The sequence below is a fragment of the Hydra viridissima genome, unplaced genomic scaffold (assembly GCF_058129835.1).
Source record: "Hydra viridissima isolate aposymbiotic clone 2 unplaced genomic scaffold, HvirCarnegie_v1 scaffold_3, whole genome shotgun sequence".
Taxonomy (NCBI): Eukaryota; Metazoa; Cnidaria; class Hydrozoa; order Anthoathecata; family Hydridae; genus Hydra; species Hydra viridissima.
The window spans coordinates 2,193,323-2,216,164 of NW_028324302.1; the positions used below are offsets into that span (position 1 = coordinate 2,193,323).

General features: G+C 27.7%; 1 protein-coding gene across 4 annotated transcripts in view; it reads right to left on the minus strand.

Annotated features, from left to right (window-relative positions):
• Window positions 1-22,842, minus strand: part of LOC145180696 (uncharacterized) — a 56,545-nt gene that overhangs the window by 18,565 nt on the left and 15,138 nt on the right. For 3 of the 4 annotated variants that reach the window (XR_016451011.1, XM_090082662.1, XM_090082661.1), the window contains 31 exons: window positions 20,859-20,886; window positions 20,216-20,710; window positions 19,563-19,878; window positions 19,269-19,447; window positions 19,051-19,176; window positions 18,847-18,969; window positions 13,887-14,039; window positions 13,551-13,673; window positions 13,302-13,424; window positions 12,968-13,111; window positions 12,772-12,894; window positions 12,536-12,658; window positions 12,291-12,431; window positions 12,075-12,197; window positions 11,794-11,919; window positions 11,029-11,151; window positions 10,287-10,430; window positions 10,083-10,205; window positions 9,785-9,940; window positions 9,515-9,637; window positions 9,144-9,287; window positions 8,849-8,968; window positions 8,628-8,750; window positions 6,172-6,315; window positions 3,770-3,892; window positions 3,375-3,521; window positions 2,874-3,014; window positions 2,153-2,488; window positions 1,758-1,962; window positions 386-1,543; window positions 17-100 (listed from right to left, as the gene is read on the minus strand). Coding sequence is in view for 3 of the 4 variants with exons in the window: in XM_090082662.1 (XP_089938788.1) it covers window positions 17-100; window positions 386-1,543; window positions 1,758-1,962; window positions 2,153-2,488; window positions 2,874-3,014; window positions 3,375-3,521; window positions 3,770-3,892; window positions 6,172-6,315; window positions 8,628-8,750; window positions 8,849-8,968; window positions 9,144-9,287; window positions 9,515-9,637; window positions 9,785-9,940; window positions 10,083-10,205; window positions 10,287-10,430; window positions 11,029-11,151; window positions 11,794-11,919; window positions 12,075-12,197; window positions 12,291-12,431; window positions 12,536-12,658; window positions 12,772-12,894; window positions 12,968-13,111; window positions 13,302-13,424; window positions 13,551-13,673; window positions 13,887-14,039; window positions 18,847-18,969; window positions 19,051-19,176; window positions 19,269-19,447; window positions 19,563-19,878; window positions 20,216-20,710; window positions 20,859-20,886 (5,840 nt within the window). In the remaining variant the exon portion in view is untranslated. Of the gene's footprint in view, window positions 1-16; window positions 101-385; window positions 1,544-1,757; window positions 1,963-2,152; window positions 2,489-2,873; window positions 3,015-3,374; window positions 3,522-3,769; window positions 3,893-6,171; window positions 6,316-8,627; window positions 8,751-8,848; window positions 8,969-9,143; window positions 9,288-9,514; window positions 9,638-9,784; window positions 9,941-10,082; window positions 10,206-10,286; window positions 10,431-11,028; window positions 11,152-11,793; window positions 11,920-12,074; window positions 12,198-12,290; window positions 12,432-12,535; window positions 12,659-12,771; window positions 12,895-12,967; window positions 13,112-13,301; window positions 13,425-13,550; window positions 13,674-13,886; window positions 14,040-18,846; window positions 18,970-19,050; window positions 19,177-19,268; window positions 19,448-19,562; window positions 19,879-20,215; window positions 20,711-20,858; window positions 20,887-21,086; window positions 21,205-22,842 lie in introns of those variants that run through there. The other variant, XM_090082663.1, reaches the window with a different exon arrangement.

The window sequence follows — 22,842 nt, forward strand, 5'->3', positions numbered from 1 at the left end:
AAATGAATAGACTAACCCATGATTTAAACAATCCATACAACTGTAAGACAAAATGGTCCTTTCTTTCAGGTTTAACTTCTTATCACAGTTTGCTAAGCATCTTGAAAGACAAAACCAGAGAATAATTTATTAAAAAGAAAAAACAAATTTTATTGAAGTATCAACATGAGTCTTGAAACTATATTTAGTTGCACAGTAAAAGTTTATTGCACACTGGTTGTTAAGTTATTTACAGTGAACAAAAAAACATTCATTAGTAGATTTAGTATTAGCCTAAAAATACAAAAGCTTAAAAGATTTGGATTTAAGTATATACAGATATAATACAAATATAAAACCATTTAACCTCCTCAATTTACTTATACAAACTTTGAATGTGACTTACTTTAGCTTTACATTTGGAACTTCTGCATCACTAAAATATATCTCCTGGACAAATGAAGATGGTTGAAAATTGTCTCCTACTTTTCTCATTCCAAAAACTTCAAACTGGTAACTAAGACCTTCAAAGAACATCTCAGTATTAAAGAAAAGTACTGAGCCATTAGAACCAAATAACTCAACCCATGAATCATTAAAACAGGTAGTCGAGTTATATTTTGAGATGGCTTCTTTTAAAACGTTCAAAATGTTTAAAGCAGCTGATATGTTGCTTGCAAGTTTACATCTCCATTTAAATGAGATCTCTTGTGACAGAATAGGACTTTCATTGTAGAATATTGCATTGATTGTGATATTTTGATGAAATCTTTCACTCCCAACTTTTCTTTTATATGCAACTGTGCGAAAGTCACCACTTTCAATTTCAATAACAAATGGGGCTTGAATTATGTTGAAGTAAGCAACAGACACAGAAGAGATGCTGCCATAATAAAATAGCAAAGTGAGAGTATAGAAACCCACTTTTAATGTTTCTTTTTTGACAACAAATGAAGTTTTTTGGTTTTTCAAAACTCCTGTGGTATTTGTAGCATTATTACCTACTGTTAGCACCCAATAAACACTTGCATTTTCTTTTTTGCATAAGTTTTCATTTTCATCAATTGTAGCAATAAACTCTTTATCCATGTTATTAAAAAAAGTTACCGGGTTCATTTTGCTTCCATAATAAAAGTTTATCTCTGGAAAAGAACAACTCTTTACTTGTACAAGCAATGTTTTGTTTGTAAACTCTACTTCATTTTTTGCTGTAATTAAAATTGAGAAGTTTCCCTCATTTCTGTATACATGTGATGCAAAAAATGGTATCAAAATTAATTCCTTTGATTGGTCAAAAGTATTATTTAAACCATCTCCCCAATATATAGCATAAATGACAAAGGATCCAGAATGCTGACTAATGCCCAACTTGATTTCAGTGCCAGCAGATATCACCAATACCTGATCTAATGACATCAAGGAATTACTGGCAATACTTATCTCTGATAAAGTGCAGAAAACAGTCACATTGGTACTACTAGAGGAAACAGGTGTCATAAACAACTTTCCTGTGACAAGGTTTCTAAACCTGACATTTATTTGATACTTCCCACATTTGGCGTATCTGAAAAATAGACTTTTGAATTCAGGGTAAGAAAATTAAGAGTAAAAAAGTAAAATTTCTGAGCAAATAAAAAATTTAGAGAATGACTTAACAAAAATTGCTCAAAAAGCAAAAAAAAAAAAGCAAAACTAAATAAAGTTGATGAGGAACAAGAATCAAAAGAAAAGAAATTTTATTTGTATAAATGAAAAACTGAGACGAATCTTCTTTATACCTGTAAGAAACAGAGTAATTCCCTGAAGCATTTGGAAAACCTGATATTGTTTTGAACACTTGTGCTTTTCCTTCACCAAAATCAATCAACAAATTCACAAAGAAAGCATTCCTTACTTTAATAATGGCATCAAAAGATTCATTTTGAAGAATGTTTTTTCCAACAAACAGACTGTGCTCCATTATTTGAGAGAAATCGACCATGCCTAGAAAACCAAAGAGTTTTCTAAAACTCATCCCAAAAATGATTAAACCCAAAAGTATGAAAAAGTATGACAGCTAAATTTGTTTTTTTTTAAAAAAAAAAAAGCATAAAATACTCAAACATTTGTCTAAAACAAGTTTTCATAAAAGATTTTGATTTTCACTTGCTTAAAAAAAAATTAGGAAACTCACTTCCTTGACACATAAACTTAAAAGTAGAGTTGCAATTAGAACTGTTCAATTGGCCTTGCTTAGCTGCCAAACAACCTACACTTTCAGGTTTATCCAGAAACCACGATGAAACATTTCTTCCATCCAACCATATCCACTTATCTTCTTGATTTGTTTTGCTTCCCCCAATCCAGAATGTTTCAAGGAAACAAGCATTCCAAAAGTTACACAAATCACCTTCTGTACTGATAGCTAACCTGGTCCCATCCTTTTCACATTCCAACTTTGCATTATTCCAAGTCAAAGGGTTGTTGTAAAATTTATACATTATTCCATTTGATCCATATGAGTAGCTTGCTAAAAGAGCATTTTACTCCAACATTACTTTTTCTTGCAGAAACAAGCAATGTTTAACAAAACTTTTCTTACCAATATTTACAAATAAGAAAAAAATAATTTTTGCAAAAAGTTTCATATTTTGTTTATGGGACTTGACATGAAAAGACATGAAAAAAATTGTATACAGGAGGGAAAATATCTGAATTTTGTTTTGAAATTTCAATCAGGAAATTTACAACATATACAATTAGGAAACAAGTTATGCCACTGATAAATTTGAGTTTGACATAACTGAAGCTAATTTGCTACTGTTTTTTCAGTTTCAAATTTCATAGTAAAGATTTTCTCCTTCATGTTTATCAAGAACCAAAACAAAGATCAAAACAACTACAAGTTTACTAACCTGTACATGTGTTACAACCTTCAACCTCTGTATCATTGCCCACACATTGAAGTGGTAAACTGGAGTTGTAGCATAATTTTGTTCTTCTCTTTAATCCATTACCACAGGAATAATCACAACCTGACCAGCTACCCCAGATGTCTGTCAAAAATTTTTTTTACTTTATTTACTTTTAAAATAAAATTTGCTAAATATAGTAAGTATAATAAATATAGTATTTTAACTAAATATGTTTGATGTATAAAAAATTGTTTTAAAACAAAAATTGATAAATAAAAGTATTTTAAAATTTTAGGATGAAACATAAAAGAAAAAATCATTTTAAATAAATTTATTTATAGCACTAGAAATGGTTTCTTAAGCAGAGTACAAAGTAGAATAGCTGAAAATATGATGTTTAAATCAGAATAAGACAGCCTACACTTAAACATGGCTGACATTTTCTATGCATACAAATATTGTGATAAAATAAAATTTAGCTTAAAAAAATTATAAACTTACTATTGCACATTGAGTAACAAGCTGTAACATCAAAGTCATTACCAATGCATAGAAAATCAACTAGTTTGCACCTCCTTCTTCTTGTTGCAAATCCATTTCCACATGTTGAATTGCAATCAGACCAAGCAGTCCATTCATTCCATAAATCTATTTTAAAAAGTCATTCATAAAAGAATTTTGTTAAAAATACTTTTATGAATGACTTTTTAAAATAGATTTATGGAATGAATTATGAAATAAAGTTTATTTAGAAAAACCAGGAATGAGGAAAAATCATAAAAATATAATAAATTTAAAATACTGAAAAGTTGTCGATAATTTTTTTAATAAACTACATAATTTGCAACTTTTTTAGCCAAGCTTTTTTACAAATGAAGTATAAAGAATTTTCAAACCTTCACACTGGTCCGATGAGTAGTTAAAAAAGAAACCATTAGTACACACACACTCATATGATCCATTCGTGTTATTGCATAAAGCATTATCAACTTTGCAATGATCAATGCATTCATTAACATCTATAATAGAAAAAAAATCTTGCACAAATCTCTAAATAAAGATATGTAGAGGTATTTGAAAAAATAGATAATATTTGATATTGTTCAACTATTTTTAAAAGAAATTGTTATAGAAGTCACCTAAAACATTATAGCTCTTGACTTAAAAGAAGATTCCTTCAAAATGTATACTTTTTTGTACCAACATTTCCTCAAATGACCAAACAAATTATACAGCCCCAATCAAATGTTTGAAACATTTTAAGAATTTGCAGAAAATTTAAAAAATTTATTAAAAAATATTTTTTTAGATACATAACTTTAAGTAGTATTATTGTATGCATCCACAATTAAAACCTTCAGCCACTAAATTACTTTACAATCATAGTTTTTTGTTATTTTGGCAAAACATTCAAATACTAATCATAGGAAAAACTAACAGATTAACAACAGAATACAATGCTCAGATTGGTATTCTTCATGAACAAAAGTTCATAGTGACTGCTATTGCTGCATATTTTAATGTAACACATTGCTGCATTGTAAAAACATTGAAACAATATCATGAAACTGGAAATTTTATTAGCAAACCCCAAACTGGAAAGCAAAAGGTGACAACTCCAAAGGTTAATTGGATTCACCCTTATGCAAAAGCATATCTGTTTGCCAGTGCTTCTGAAATTTAATCTGAGGCACTTCCCACTCGTGTTGCACCAAATATTGTTACTCTTCAAAGACATTTGTGCAAACAGTTCTATTTAAGGAGCCATGCTCCTGCAAAAAAACCTTACCTTTCTCAAAAAAATATTTTAGACAATATTTTTTTTTTCTTTCAGATACACAAGACTGGTTAAATGAATAAAGGAAGGATGTGATGTTTAGTGACAAATCATTAACAGTGCAGTTTGATTGTTGCTCTACAAATATTAGATGCTTGTCTTGATAATGACTTAATTCCCATTATGTGCTTCCAAACGTAAAACATCATCCCAAAATTAGGATTTGGTTGCAATTATAGCCAATGAAAGTTGTGTTTATGGTTTATTTCTACCAACACAACAATATATGAGCATGTTTACATTGGAATACACAGAACTAACTTGTAAGTATTTGGTTACGTGAAAATGAAATTAAGATTGTGGGCCCCTGATTCCTAGCATAATTTCTGGGATGCTTTGTTTAACAGGCTACTTTAATTACCTTTTATTATCATTATTTACAGAATTTTTTAGCCTTAATATCTAGTTGAAAATCATGTCACTAAATGTACTTTAAAATTAATGAACAACTTAGTAATATTAGTTAGTATACAATATCAAGTTAACAAAATTTGGTGAAGAGTTTTTAACAAGAATGAATGATTTTGACATCTGAGGTTAGTGGAGTAAATAGATGTATCCCAATTTACAGAAAACGCCAATCTTAGCTATCACAGCTTCAACTGTTGCATATGAGTAATATTTGAGGAAGCAACACAAGCACCAAAGTCTAATAAAAAAATTTCAAGATTTTTTTTTATAAAAGTTATAAATAAAAAATATCTGAATTTAGCTTTAGCTAGTGAATTTTCTTAAGACTGCTTCCATGGAAATATTTTTTTATTGAGTTACGTTTATTGTCTCTTAACAGATGAAACCCATTTTTGAGGAAAAAGGTTCAAATTTCTAATATCTAAGTTTTTTTCAACATTAGAAACACCAAATAATATCAACATTCTATAAAATTTATTCAATTAACTACAATAAGATTTAGTAGAAGTTTCAATCAGAAATGTAGATAAAGATTTTAGCAATATATTTGAAGAAAGTTTTTTTATAAATAAATTGAATTATTTTTTTAAATATCTAACATAAAAATATTTTTTAACTCATTAAAAAAAGTATGAAGATGTCATGTATAATGCAATACAAAGCAATCACTATTGAAAATGCCAATATAAATTGCATCCTGATTTAAATTACTTAGAGAGCAGGAACAAAATAACAATCTTTTTTATCTCATGCTTCATAAAACATGCTTTTAGCATATTGTTCAATGGTATATCAATATTTTTTGATGGAGCAGTTAGCATGTTTATGGTGAGCTTATAGTTAGTGTTGCCTTAAAACTTGGACTTTGTAAAATTACAATTATAAAAATTACAGTTATATTCGTTTACATTTAAATTTTAAATGCATTTGAAACTATAAATACAAAAACTTTAAACAATCATTTATAAAAAAAGTTGTTTTTGTTTGACTGTGAAAATAAAGCCATTTTACATTGTAGTTAACAAATAAAATGAAAAAAAAGGTACCAACCAATACACAGGCTTTGATTCAAAGGAGATACTTGCCAGCCATTCACACAGGAGCAACTGTAGCTCTTATTGGATGATAGAAAATCTTCATTTTTACAAATTCCTCTGACAATGTCACAAGGATGTCCTTCACACTCATTAACATCTAAAATTATTTTTGAAAAAAAACATTTAAAAACTACTTAAGACTATAAGGAAAATACACAAGTACAAGACAAAAAATAGATAAACGATTGTCTTTCGATTGAAGACGTTCTCTAACAACTAAAATATCTCAGCAATCATTTAACTTTTATGTCTAACTGATTATCATAGCAAACTACTAATGAGAAAGATATAATTATAGTAGTATATAGTAATTTAATTACTATTTTAAGTAATCTAATTAGCTATTCATATCTAACACGCTAAACAAAACATGAGCTGGTCAATCAAGTGTTTCCATTTCCTTTTGTTTGAAGTACTGATTAGCTAAACCTTGATGTAAGCTTAGGTTCATGTTAGAAGATTCAACAAGTTATCCTCATTCCATCAAAATATTCAAATAAGATTCTCTGGTCATTTTTCTATCCATTATAGCTATATGTGTTACCACCACAATACTAAAAAATTAAATGGGCATGCTTTGAATTATACATTCCTTCAACTTGCAGTAGACATGGAACCTAATTTCAGTGTTATTTAATTTAAACTTACTTTTGTTTTCTCTTTTTCAAGAAATTAAAAGATTTATATGTGTTTTTGAAAATGTTTAAGGGAATTTTTCATTTAATGAAACAGTATTTCAACTCACTGTAGCATTTAAAACCATGCTCTCATAATTTTCAACTAATTATTTATACTTCATTGTTTAGTTCTAATTCTTAAAAAGTTGACAATACTTAGAAAGATGAAAAAATTTGAAGTATGAAACTTGTGCATATTTCACTCATTTAGCATAATTAATCATAAATTTTCTATTTTCTCCAATTTTAGAATAAAGATAAATTTTGCACTCATATCAGGACAATCAAATGTAAGGCATTTTAGCTTTATACAAATAGTGTAGCAGCTTAAATGTTGAATATTTTAAATACTAAAGGCAAATAGAACCTAAAACAAAAACTAAAACTATATTTTTTACTGACTCAAATCCCTAAGTTTTTTAATTTGATATTACTAAAATCACTAAATAACTTAAGTTCAAAATAACCAGCTATGAACTTCAAAGCAACACCTTGTTCGTAAGGATTTTGTGTGATTTTGAGCAATGTTATTGCTATTTTAAAACTGTGTAGCGACATATAATTCCATGAACGGATGTTTAACATACTCCAAGCATGCATGCCAAAAAAAAAATTCCCATTGAAATTATATGCAGTATTTTATTATTATGCATCATTATTGATTCTGCATTGTTGAATCCTACAAACACACCATCTTTTGATATCACTGCCTTTTAACTGACAAAAATCAGAAAATTGTGGTTGCAAGTTGTATGAACAAAGAAAGATTGTGGATGCTGCAGAAATTAATAAATTGTAAAAGTTTTGTCTAAGATTACAACTCATATCAAGAAAATATGAAAAAGAAATGTTTAAAAAAAAAGCAAAAAGTCAGAATAGAGAAAAATAACTAAAAGGAAAAGTAAAAAAATCATAGGAACCAAAAAAATATGAGAAAAAAATAATAAAAACGGGTTGTTACTTTAAAAAAATGAAGTTTGCTGAGAATAAAAATTATAATCGTGAATAAAAAAATATTGGTAAGCAATTACATTAGACAGCCATTAACTTAAGAAGACAAATTGATATTTATCTAATTTAAATGCTTATCATCTTCTTTTCTTGATGATTATTCAATCTAAGAAGAAATACTGAATTTTAACTTATTATCTTCAAGGTGTTAGTTCCACAGACAAGTTTAACAATTATCTAACTAAATTAACAATTGTTGAACTTCTTAGGTTAGGGTTAAGATTAAGGTAAGAAGATTGGATAATCAAGGAAGGGTAGTTAAATTTTTTATTTAAATGATAATCGAAGATTAAATGCTGTCTTTCAAGTTATTATTTTGATGATGAATTTGCTTTATAGGAAAATGTTGATTTTATAAAAAAAAAAACTTGAAAAAAACAAATGTTAAAGGAGTCAGACAATCACAAGAAATGCAACAAGTTTATGAAAATTAGAACAACACAAATTAAAATAATTAAATGGAAAATGTTTTTTAAAAAAAACCAAGCCTAAAACTCTTGCATGATTGAAAATTATAACTTAAATGTTGCACTGCCAATATAACTCTGCCCCAGCAAAAATGCTGTTACTTAAAAATTAAATACATCAATAAAATGCAAAAACAAGTGCAAAATATGTAATAGTACAAAATTTAAAATTTCTTAAATTATGAAAAATATCTGACAAAAATAAAGTTAAAAAACTACTAAAACTAAATGAATTCAAAAATTATGAAACACACCATTGCACTGTAAAGTTGTACTATTAAAAAAAGATCCTACAGGACAGATACATTCATAGGACCCATTTAAGTTATTACAAGACATATGATCAGCTTTGCAATGATCAACACATTCATCAATATCTAAAAATAGTTTGCAACATTTTTTACAACTGTCAATTCAAACATGTTCTGCCAGAAACTTAAAAGATAATACAACAGCAAGTGTAACAATAACAAACCTTGACATTGAAGAAAACTGTTTTGAAAGTATCCTTCGCTACAATTACATTCGAATGATCCATTAAGGTTGTTGCACTTAAAATGTTCTGCTTTGCAATGATCAACGCATTCATCTACATCTTTTTACGAAAAGCAACAACAAAATATAACTGATTTTCAACATCTTTTCCAAATAACATTTTACATTTGATAACAAAAAATATATATATTTTTTTTCTAATTCATGCACTTGTTTGAAGCAAAACTGATATTGGTGATCTGGCATTAAAAACAAAACATGAGCAAACAAATTACCACTGCATGTGGTGCTGTTTAATGATGTGATTTCCCAGCCATCTATGCAAGAACAGGTATGTGTCTTGTTAGTAAGAAGAACATTTTCATTCTTACAGACTCCTCTGATGAGATCACAAGGTTGTCCATTGCACTCATTCACATCTGAAAGGCAAGTTTACTGTGTCAAGAAGATTTAAGTATCATGGTGCAACACCAAAGCTGACAAATCAAGAGCACAAACAGTGTTGATTTGTAAGCTTACTGATGGTCAGTTGTTCTTTTTAAATATAAGCAATAACAAAAAACAATAGTCAACATACAGCACATTCTAGCAAAGAGACCTCAACTTATAATAGTTTATCAGCTTTATGTAAATAGTTCTCTAATACCTTGGCAACTCAGAGAAGAACTATTGAAGAAAGATCCATTAGGACAGTGACACTCATATGATCCTTCCAAGTTAATGCATTTTGCATTATTATCTTTGCAGCTGTGAAGACATTCATCAACATCTATTTAAAAAAATATTGACAGGAGAGCAAGATAAACAATAAAAAAAAGCAACATATATGAAAAAGATGCAGCAATAACACAAAGCAACCAAGATGACAAATAAAAAAATTTATGATGGCAGAAAATGTTTAGTAAAAAAAACAAACCTATGCAATGACTTTGATTTATCATAGAAACTTGCCATCCTTCTTTGCAATAGCATTTGTACGAAATGTTAACTGCCAAGACATTTTCATTTACGCATATGCCATTGATAGGATCACATGGATAGCTCATAGCACCTCCATCGCATTCATTAATATCTGTAAACAGAAAATAAATATTTTTACACAAAAGTTTTCATCTCTATGTTTTAACATTCATAGTGTGTGACATGTAAGACTACCACTAAAAAATAATTTGCAGAAACAAGTTATAAAAATCAAAAACAAAAAGTATAATCACCTTGGCACTGAAGAGATGAGATGTTGAACAAAGCTCCTTTTGGACAAACACATTCATAAGATCCGTTTAAGTTAATGCATGTAACATTATCAGCTTTACAATGATCTAAGCACTCATCAATATCTACACAAAAACATGATTTGATGCAAACACTATGAAATAAAAACAAAACAAAAACTAAGATAACTAGAAGGTGGCACAAACCAATGCAAACATTTTGGTGTACTAATGACAGTTGCCAGCCATCTATGCAAGAGCAGTTGTAAGTATTGTTGAGTGTTAGGAAATCTTCATTTATGCAAACTCCTCTGACAGGGTCACATGGTTGCATTTTACATTCATCAACATCTGATAACAATGATAAAGAAAATAATGAGGAGTGTAAAACAAGCTATTTATAAATTCAAAAACCAGAAAAACAGCACAGAATCTTCTTCTAGTGAATTTTCTGATAGAAAAATACTCTTTTTAATTGTATTAAAGTTATATTTTATGATAAACTCATTCAACAGTAATAAAAAGAAACACGTAATGGAGTATAGATTTCTTAAAAATATCCTAACAGTAGTCTATTTAGATGTTTTCAAAAAGAAGTGTACTTAATATTCAGTAATAAGATTGAAATATTTTCTTATTGGGTTAAATTTCCAGGTATGAAAGAGTAAATACTAGTTTTTTTAATTGCATAAAATTGCACAAATTATGAGCTCATTTGTTTGACTTTGAGAGAGCCAGATGATTCAAATGTTTTCTATAAGGTTATTTTATAGGATACCTTTTTTTTTCATTTTTGTTTTCTTATTTCTTATTTTGTTTTTGTTTTTTTATAAATATTTGACGTAGCAACAAAAAAATGATATTCATCCTAAACGTCGCTTATAAATTGTCAAATACAAATATGATTTATCAAAATATAATACAGAAAGTTAAAGTGATGAAAACAAACCTTGGCACTGCAGAGTTGTACTATTGAAGAAAGCTCCTTTTGGACAGGTACATTCATAAGATCCATTTAAGTTATTGCAAGACATATGGTCAGCTTTACAATGATCAATACATTCATCAACATCTAAAAGGAAATTGACAAATTATTACCAAAAAAATATGAATAAAATATTTTTATAAACAATTCAAAAATACTTTTAATGACATCAAATTAATAATTGTAATATAGTTAATATTATAATTGATAAATATTCCAAACATGCATCTCGTTTTTTAGCTTTATTTCTATTTTTATAGAAAAAGTGAAATGACACTATTTTTGAAATTGCTCCAAGATTTTGACTTTCTATTGCTAACTTTTTGTAGATTATTTTTTTAATCTTTTTTAGTTGAATTTTAAACACAGTATTTTTTACTTTTTTTAGTTTAAACTAAAGTTTATTTTCACTACTACTGTATAACTGGCAAAATATGAATCCTTGTGAGAAAAAGACTAAAATTTTTAAAGAGAATATAAAATTATAAAATATAGTTTATCAACTTCTTTTATTGCAAATTACTTCCTACTTATAGCTATTATCAATTTATCAATTTATCATTAACAAAAAGTCTTAAAGAAGCTGTAGGTTTTTTGTTTTTTTTTTCATTTTGTTTTTTTTTTAATTAAACTTTTTTTAATAATAATACCAATTTTTTTTATAATACCAATTTTTTTATAATAACTTTTTTAAGCCACTTATTCAGCTTCTTTAAAAAAAAATCTTACCTTTACAATCCAGAGTTGTATAATTGAAAAAAAAGCCTTCAGAACAAACACACTCATAGGAGCCAATTAAATTAATGCATGAAGTGTTTATATTCGTTTTGCAATGATCTACACATTCATCAATATCTAAAAAAACCCAAAATAAAATGAAAACTTCGACTCTGTTAAATTTAACATTATCACGCCAAGATGAAGGATATAATAACTTTATTATTGATAACAAAATATTGATAATATTTATTAACAATTTCTTGGTAAAAATTAAATAGAACAAGTCACACCTTGACACTCTAAAGAAACATTATTAAAGAAATAACCACCAGGACAAACACATTCATAAGTTCCATTCAGGTTATTGCATGTGACATTATCAGCCTTACAATGGTCATTGCATTCATTGATATCTAAATACAATTTCAAATATAAAAAAAATTTAATTAAAAATATTGCTTTTTTATTTATTTTAAAATTTTATGATAAAAAAAAAAGATCAATACCAGTGCAAATGTTAGTAAAAGACAAAATTTCCCAACCATCAATGCAAGTGCAAGTATGTGTTATATTATTATGAAAAACGTTTTCATTTTTACATATTCCTCTAACAGGATCACAGGGTTGTCCATCACACTCATTCTTATCTAAAGGAAACTTGCTGATACAAAAAAATAAATGTATTTAAATAATAAAACTAAATGCCATGTGAAAAAAAAGAAACTCACAAAAAAATTAAACTAATACAAACCTTGACATGCAAGAGATGATAGATTAAAAAAAGAACCATAAGGGCATATACATTCATACGATCCCCAAAAATTGATGCAAGTCATATTTTCAGCATTACAATAGTTGAGGCATTCATTTATGTCTACAAAAAAAATTATTTAATAGAAACTGTTTTTTAAAAATATTTAAAAGTTATGTATGAAGTATTGGTAATTAAACTTATGCAACTCAAAAAATTTGTATTCCATTTATAACCTTGACAATGCTGAGAACTGTAGTTGAAGGAGAATCCTTCAGGACAAACACATTTATAAGATCCAATAAGGTTTTCACATGTTGCGTTGTCAACTTGACAATGATCAGTACATTCATCAATATCTAAAAAAAACTCTCTGGTTAAATGAGCATATTATCTAATAATATGATGTAGAAACTTTTTTAAACTGCTCACCAATACAAATTTGGCTATTGGATGATGAAATTTTCCAACCATCTTTGCAAGAACAAGTATATGACTTGTTAGATATTAAAATATCTTCATTTGTACAAATTCCATTTAAAGGATCACAAGGTTGGCCAGCACACTCATTCACATCTAAAAGTTGCAAAATTTACAAATGTCAAAAAATTTTCTGCTTCACTCAATTTGATTTTTCAACAAAATAAAATACACAATGTATTTTAAAAAGGTATAGAAACCCAAAGTGCTTTAAAAAGGTAACAACTCAGAAAAGGCACTAAACAATAAAAGGCTCAAACATAAAGGTAAACTTTTTAAAACAAACCTTGACATTGCAAGGTAATATCATTATAAAAAGCTCCTTGAATGCAAATACATTCAAAAGATCCATTAAGATTATGGCAGGAAGCATGTTCAACTTTACAATGGTCTTCACATTCATTTATATCTTCATAAAAACAAACAAAAAAATGTTTAATAATAGTAATATAAAAGTATTTTTTAAAAATCTATTTAAAGGCATTTACACTTGAAGAACAAGGAATTCATTTCTGTATTATAACAGATCACAAACCGTCACACTTTAGAGTAGAAGTGTTGAAAAGATATCCTTGAAAGCAGTTACATTCAAATGAACCAGCCAAGTTTATACAAAAAGCGTTATCAGTTTTACAGTGGTCAAGACACTCATCCACATCTAAATTGGGTGTTTGTTAAAAAAGATTTTTGAATACAAAAGCGCTATTTAAAAAAAAAAATATTTCAAAAAAAAAGTTTTTTTAAAAACAATTTATACTTTATTATCTTACAACTACATAATATATTTTATAACCATGTAATATATAGTTATAAATATAATTTATGCAATAATAAATGAAAAAAGAAGTAATCTTCAAGATAAAAAGTTAACCAATGCAAAGACTCTGGTCTTGTGGAGAAAGTTGATATCCATTTACACACGAACAGGTGTGAGTTATGTTTAAAATGAAAACATTCTCATTCTGACAAATTCCATTCACAGAGTCACAAGGACGAGAGAGGGTATTTTCACATTCATTTACATCTAAATTGAGATAAGCTAAAATTAATTATTCACATTTTTTAAATTTTAGACGATAAAATCAATGAAGCATTCTATAAAATTTTATTTTACCATGAAATTATCTCTTATTTTACTTATGGTGTTAAGTTTTGTTTTTTTGCAAAAATTTATAAATCAACAAATTGTATAAAGAAATAAAACATAATATTTATTCTTTAATGATTTTCAATTTTACTTTGTTTCAAATAAAAATTTTGCTTTTCTAATTTTTATAAAAACTGATTGTAGACAGCTTTGACTTCTGGTATAGAATTAAGGATGTTCTTCCTTAGCTTCTCAGCTTCTCATTGTATAAATACTTTAAGACTTGAGTTTTGATGACACATTTGAGCAGTTAACTCGCATTGTCTGGGTGTGAAGAATTTTGTTTGTTCACTGAAAAGCCCAAGCTTGTTTCTTTTATTTTAATGAATTAAAGGATGTGATGAAACACTGCATGGACCTTAGGTGCGGCTGAAACTGAAAGGCTGACATAACTTAACTTGAACTTCCAAAAACTCAAGGATTGGTAAGTGTATGATGTTATCAAAGTCTTTTGATTTTTTAATATCTCTACTTAAACTGATGAATCCTGAGAACTGTCTCCTTATATATCCAAATGTACATGGATGACCAAAATTTCTGAAGGTTTAATGATGAAACATTACACTAATAACGTAGATGCTTGCTGCTCTGGGGCAGAATGCAACAAAGGATATTTTTAAGTCTAAAGTCACAAGAGATAGCCAAAGAATACACCTGACATTTCTCTTGAACTTGTATCAACTCAAGGACAGTTTTTATATTCTGATAATTTTCTGGAGTGTTTTGTTAGAGTGCTACTAGTATTTGCTTTTTTATTGTTTTTTGTTAGCAGTGTAATCAATTTGATGGCCTTCTGCAAAGGGTTCACTACCTTCAATAGCAATATAGGTGAATAACTTTAAGGAAAGAATCTCCTCTATCTATTCCTAATTATAAAATTGCAGAGTCTGTAAGCTTCCTAGATGCCTGGAACATATCACTGAGATTGGTAATGGTACAACAATCAACAACTTGGCATCTCTCAGTGCTGTCAAACAAATTAAGACTGGTTACTGTGATGTAGTCATAAAGCCACTACCCAGCTTGAGGTGCTTTGGGTTTTGGAGCTGTTACTTTGGAAAGTGGATGCTTTTCTTCTGCTTTAAATTTTTCAATTGAGAAAATCACAAACTGATGATGAACCAGTTGAAGACTTGATAAAAATTGCAGCAAAGTTATAAGGCTTAGGCACAACTGTCATTTTACATTCACCTAGTTTTTCAACTTAAAACCTAAAGAAAGTGCAGATGGTCAAAGTGATTCTGTCATCCTTAAAGTTCACATTACTTTGAATATTTTAAAAACTTTTTGCAAATAAAATGCACAAATTTTGTGTACTCTTGATGGTTTTTGACAAAAAATTGGCTTTTCTTATGGACAAATATTTTATAATCAAAAATGTAAACTTTAACTAAATTGAATTAAACATTTAATTAAATTTCAATAAAATGAATTTAATTAAATAAAAAACTTTTGCCTTTTTACAGAAAAAAATAAGTTCATTTTTTGTTATCTTTTCAAAAAGTTACAAAACCATGCAGCTCCACTCAAAATTGAGTTTTGTAGGTCAAGCTTTTGTAAAAAGTCATAATGCAAATTTTTTGATGCTTTTTGAGTGCATTTTGCAATATTTTATATTTTTTACATTTTTTAAGAAACAAGTATTTCAGTTAAAACAGTCAAAGTCTTAAAAGCTATAAGATTAAACAAACCCTTTGGATTTTAATGCAGGATTTTAAAACTACTTATATGGACTCCTATTGCCGTATATGACCCCTCAAAAGATTTTTTATAGGATATTTTATTGATATTGGGGTACCAAATTTACAAGCCGTGAATTTATCAAAGAAAATTCATAACATAAATAGTGTAAACATTAACCAATAAAAATTAAATATTGTTGAATTAAAAATTGTAGTTACGGTTGATTTTACTTGAAGTACAATTTAAGGTTTTTGAATTTTTATTTACAGTTGATTTTACTTAAAGTACATTACAGATTTAAAAATCATACTTTGTGCTAATGAAAATTAGTAAAAAGTATTACTTTTAAATTTAGAAGATGGTTAGGATTAACAAATGGTTAAATGAACAATTGATGGTTCAATAAAATAATAAATATATAATCTGATTGGCTAAAAGCAATCTGCATTGATTAAGCAAGAATTATACTTCCTGTTATGTAAAAAGGATGTACTCATAAAATTTTCACTTTCCTTATCTAAAACACTTTACAAGTTCTGTAAATTAAAAAACTTTTTTTTTTAAATGCTGCATTAATGATATGATTTAAAGTATGAAAACAAACTATTTATGATTTAATAACTATTCAAAGTTCTTTTATTTTTTTTTAGTGTTTTTTACAACAACAAGATATACTTAAATATAAAATTTTAAAAAAAATTTTAATAAATGTTAACTGGAAAGGATTTAAAAACTATGCAACAAAGATCAATAAATAAAGAAAAACGTTTTACATATTGCACTAACATAAAGAATTCATTTAGAGATTTTACCAAATTATCGCAGCTACAAAACATGGCTAAATACTAACAATGTTGTTGCCACTGAGTTTATAGTAAAAGTTCTATGAAGCATTATATAAAGCTTGATATTCCTCAAATTTATCAGATAGCACTAATTTTAGTATGATAGTTAAATATGTAGACATTGAAACTCCCTTATAAATCAATTTGCCATAGAAGATATTTTAATTGATTAAGGCTTGATGTAACAATGTGGTAAATATTTGATGTAACAATGTGGTAAATATTTCCAGTACATAACTATTAATGGTAAATCAGCTTGTAACTGTTGTTGGTGAAGAATTTGGTATGTGCTTCCCAGACTCCCAATTGTTTCAATCCTTAGATTTTACTCAAAGACACTGAACAAATCGAATATTTTTGAAGGTCATATTTAACAAAAAAATTAAAGTATTGTTAAATATGTCCTTTACAAATGCGGAGGTGAAACCATATCATCTGACTTTTTCTTCATACTTTCTATAGATAGAAGCTTTAAACCTGGACTCCAATACCTTATAAAATTACTAGAATTATAGAAAATCTTTTGTTATAATTGGTTAAAAACAAAAATTTATTAACCCTTTTAAGCAACAATTAGATACAGTAATAAAACAAAATACCGCCAATATTTGTTTTAGGCATTTGTAATATTAAGCTAACTATTTAAGTAATTCAAAACAATATTTACTTTAAAAAAAACTAAGCATTACAAGGTCACTTCTAAACAACACTGGCCCTTCAACAATTTCTTTATAAAAAGATAAACATGAACATCGATAATAATTTATGAGTCCTCAGTTAACAACTATGAAGCTAATATATAACTTCAAGATTGCAAAGGTAATTTTTAGTACAATTTTATTGCAAAGTTAGTGGAACAAATACAGCTTTTGACACTTAGTATCCCATGTAGCAACCAATATTGACCCAATATTGTGTTAATGTTCCTTGTTACTTAGGATGGTTTGAATTAATATATATTAAAACAATCAATACCTATTATTTGAAACTCAAACATTGCTCACTACTTATAATGCTTAGTTATAAAAACTGCATTAAAACTTTAAAAAAGCGCAGAAACTTTTTAACCATTTTCAAATTAAAAAATGATGATCAACTTTTTTTATAATGATTCAAAATACCAAAACCATTTTTTATATTAAGATGGTTTAACATCTCTTCTTTTCTCTTAAAAAAATTCAAGCCCATGAGAGTTGGGCAATTTCAGGAATTAGTGAAAGTGTAACCCATGGTAAAAAAAACAGAAAATTTGTCTATATATCATTTGTGTTATTTTCTCACATATTTGGATTCAGCACTTTCAAAAAAAGGTGATGCTATAAAAATCAACTATGGCAAAAAAAATGCATTTTAGGCTAAATTTCAAAACATCATAAACTTTGAACCATTTGGAGTTGGGAGCTCAAACTTTGCATGTTTCATTGATAGGTTTCATTGACACTGGATAAAATTTAATGGGAATCTGAGGGGGGGGGGTGGAATGACTATCCTACTTTAAATGGAATTACCCACCAAAAAACTAACTTCAAAAGGACAGCCAGAGTTATTAAAAAAAGAAATTAAATAGTTCATAAACACCATCTATCTGTACTTGTTTTAATGATATATTCAATCAGCAAGTATGGCACAGTTTATCAGGAAAGTATTGTTTTAATTTGTTGTTGTACATTAATCAGCTGTACAAAAGGGTTAAAATGAACACATTTAAACACTAAAATATGCTTTCAGATACATTAATCTCTAAAGAAGAGAAACGCATTTTATGTTAAAAAGGTTTTTCTAAAAACTTTAGAGATACATATTTTAAAATAAGTAAAGATTTTTTTAAAAGCTTTGAATATTGTTTGGTATGATTAGAAGTTTTGAAAATAATAATATGCTTAGCATAATTAGAGGCTTTTAACAAAGTTTTGAATATAATAATATTGTTTAGCATAATTAGAGGCTTTGAGCATTGTTTGTCATAAATATAAACTTTGAATGTTATTCAGTAGAACTTATTAGATTGAAATGAGAAACACATTTTATGTATTCAAACTAGAAATTTAAATAGAAATCTTGTTTGATCTGGAAGTAAAGTATCTGATTAACATGTAAAACATACTAATCAAAGGAATGGTTATGTATTTTTCTACAAATCTAGCAAGCAAAGTTACCTTGACAAGTTAGAGATGCATCACTGTAAAAGGAACCATAAGGACAGAGACACTGATATGACCCAAAAAGATTTTCACATGTGACATTCTCAGCTTTGCAAAGGTAATCACATTCATTTATATCTTGACAAATAAAAAACATACATTTATGTTCTCCATCAAAATATTTTTAAGCCTTTTCATAAAGTAAAATATTATGATTACCTTCACAAAAAAAGCTGTTACTTTTATATTTAAAACCACTTTTACATGTGCAAATAGGATAAGTTAAACCTTCAAAAATGCAAATTTCATTGTCACCAGCATTACACTTGGTAGGAAAACATACTCCTGAATAAAGAACAACAATTTATAGCCAATAAGAAAACTAATAATAAAACTTACATTGTATAAGTATTTTTTAATAAAGAAAGAAGCTTTACCTATTCTCATTGGACTTAGATAATCATTTGAAATAAAACTTAAAGTTTGGGTTTGATTTGTTTGCAACTGCACAGCAATAGATAAGCTACCATATCCTGTATTTGCATACATTAAAGCTTCAATATAGTATTTTTGAGTTGCATTCAAGAAAATCAACATTGACTCTTGTTCGGGATACCTCAAAAAAGCAATAACACAATAAACATAATTGAATTTCTCAATCTAAAGTATAAATTTTATAAATTTTATTACTCTATAACCCCATTTAAACTTAAAATGTACAAAAACAATACATGTTCCATGTGTTGTAAGTCCACTGGTTTTGACTTATAATTCTACTTTTCTTGGCAGGGTAAATGTCTTCACTGAGATACAAATCACAATAATCATCACAGGAGCTAAAGAAAGTATAGTTTCCAGAAAATGTTGTTTGAAACCATCCTCTAACCCTTTGACCATAATAAAAAGCAAAATTTTGAGGGACATCGAAAATTTCTAAAAAACCAGATATCGATGGGTATTTAGGGAACTTAGGATTAGTAGTAAGACCATCAATGCCGTATTCATAAGAATTCCCCAAATAAACTTCACGAATAAGTCGTTTGGGAACTAAAAAGAATAGCAACAAGGTTTTATAATTTACTTAAATTACTTCTTTAAAGCAATTTTTTCTATCTACATTTTGCTTCATTCACATTTTGAAAAAAGAAACTTTCTTTTAAATCTAAATTAACTTAGAATACACACAATAGCTGATAGAATAATTCTTAAATATATCTTTAAAGACATTAATAGCCAGAAAGGAGTATTAGATAGTATAATAGTCACATACTTTCTGAACCTATCACATTTTAGAAAAATTCAAACTTTTGCTCATAAAATCTTATACTTATTAAAAAAATTAAAAGCTTAAAAAAGCCAAAGTTTCAACTTATGAAATTCATACCTTCACTAACATTACCTCCAGTAATAGTAAGCTTTCTGATTGAGCATGGTTGAGCAGAATACCAAGGACTTGATGTAAACACTTGAACATCTGAAAATACTCTAGCATCATTATTAATAAGTATGGAGGTATTTATTCCATTGAAGTTAACTGTGTAATTATAGCTGGTTTGATTAATATATTCTTGTGAAACTCTGACAAAAAACCACTGATTTAAAAGAAGTCGGTCAGGAGAAAAGATGCACTTATTTTTATTCCCATTTATTGCTGAACATATATACAATCTACCATAATCATAAAATAATATGGTTGGAGTTCTGTCACCATAACTATTGTCATTTCCTCCAGTTGATAAATGAACAACACTAAATAACCCTGCTTGAAATTTTGTTGGTTTTACTTCAAACTCTACCGAATATTCTTTATCAAGAGTCTGCAGTATTGCAATGGGATAACTTTTTTGCACAATAATTTCTTGTTCCACTGTAAACTTACCTATAAAAAAAAATTTTTTAATCAATTGCATAACTCCTGTTAACTTTAATTGTTAACACCACTTGTTAATCAAAAAATTATTGAAATACTAACTTATAATGAACAGTTAACATTTAAAAAATTTAAAACATTAATGCTCTTAACTTACTTTCAATTGCTCTTATAACAAGTATTACCTAAAAAAAAAAAGACTAACATGTATGTGTGTGTTTATATATATATATATATATATATATATAATTTAACATATGTGTGTGTGTCAAATATTCAAAATAATTTCAAAAAATTATTAGTTAGTATGCTTTAATAATATTGTGGTTTAGTAATAGTTATTGTGTTTTAGATTCAGATCTTGCAGATAAACTTGAAATTGTACTTGATAAATGAAAGTCATTTTAGTTCTGCTTTATTTCATTTTAGTGGAACTATTAAACAACTTTTCCTTGGCATAGTGTTTTTGTTCTTGTTAGGTGAGTTTATTGCACTAATTTAAAGTTTAAAGAAAGTAAATTGTTATGCTCTTTTTGGATTTTTTTCTTTAGAAAAAACGGCTTTTTGAATGGTTTTTTATTTTGTATATCTTGTAACCAGGGGCGCATTACAAATATGGAGGATATGAAAATTTCCACATGGGTTGTTTTTCTTTGGGCTTTTATTGGTCCTAAATATGTTTTTTTCGATTTAAAGATAAAAGCATCAATTTCGCATCATGGAGAAAAAATTTTACTTGTCACTCGGAAAAAAAAGAGGAATTTATATTGTACATAATAAAATGTATTTCTCGTTGGAATGCTTTATGCTCTATTATTGACACTAACGAGTTTTTCATATTATAGAACGTCAAAAAAATAATCACTTAGTGACATTTAACTCAATTTTCTTCATAATTGTGTTTTGTGACTCTAACAGACGATTTATTGATTATTCCTGCTCTATTTTCAATAATTTAACTTACAGGTGTAATCAGACGCAATAGTTTGCAAATTTACGCAATTTTCCAGGGCACCGAGACCATTTACTCAATGAAATATGTCTGCAAATAACGCAGATATTTCTGACATTAGTCAGCCATTGATTACTGCATTATTATTTAGCCTGTTAAATTAAATAGTGATTTTGTTGGCGAAAAATCAGTTTGCATGAAAAATTCTGTATCTCATTTTACCTTAAACTTCGAAAAAATTTTCAGTTCAAACTTTTTTTTTAATTATTGGCTACATAGTTGTTGCTTCATTAGGTTGTTGCATGTAATGACTTTGAAATGATTTTGATTATAACTAGAAAAAATTTATTTAATTGTTTAACAACTAAAAAAAGGATGTTTGTTTTGCAAAATTTCACTTATCAACAGTGTCATTGAAAAGTGACGTAATCATTCAAACGCGTTTTTTGGCCCTGTTTCAAAGAATTTGTCAAGATATCCAAAAAAAAAAAGAGCGGCAGTTTCCGATATGGTTATCTGTTTTTTTAGGGAAATGGCTTTGAGACTTGCGAACAAGTAACTGTCGCTTATGGGTGAGAAATTGGAAACCTAATCGACTTTTGATACGTTGTATTGTCTTAGTGAAAGAGAGGTTTCTTCTTTACCATATGTGTGCAGTTTATTTTGAATTAATCCTTCGATCCATTAACGCTAATATACGCTGTTGTTTTGCTTAACACAAGATATTCGATTAAGAGATTGTTCACAATTGAACACTATACACAGTTGAACAATGCAGTTTAAGGTCGTAAAAATCAAAAAGTTTTAAAGCACTTTGAAAATTTTAGTTTTAAAACAAAGTAAAGCTTACTTTGTTACTTTTTTAATAAAAACGGATAATAATTTTTAACTGAAATTTAATATTTATAAAAACAGAAAAAGACAATAATTAGTTTTTGTTCAATTTTGAACCTCATATCTTTTGATTTTTTGTTACATAATCAAAACTTCAGTTTTTTGTTTGTGCACTTGGCATCAGGTTATTTAAAAGTTGGAATTATGTTAATCTATTCTGACTCATTGCTTACACCTGAGCAATATTCAAAATTCAGTGGGCACTCTTGAACAAAAATCACGGGGAATTGAAATTTTTTAGTCACTTTTTAAAATAAAATGGCGGAATACACATGTTTCTTAAGTAATCAGAAAG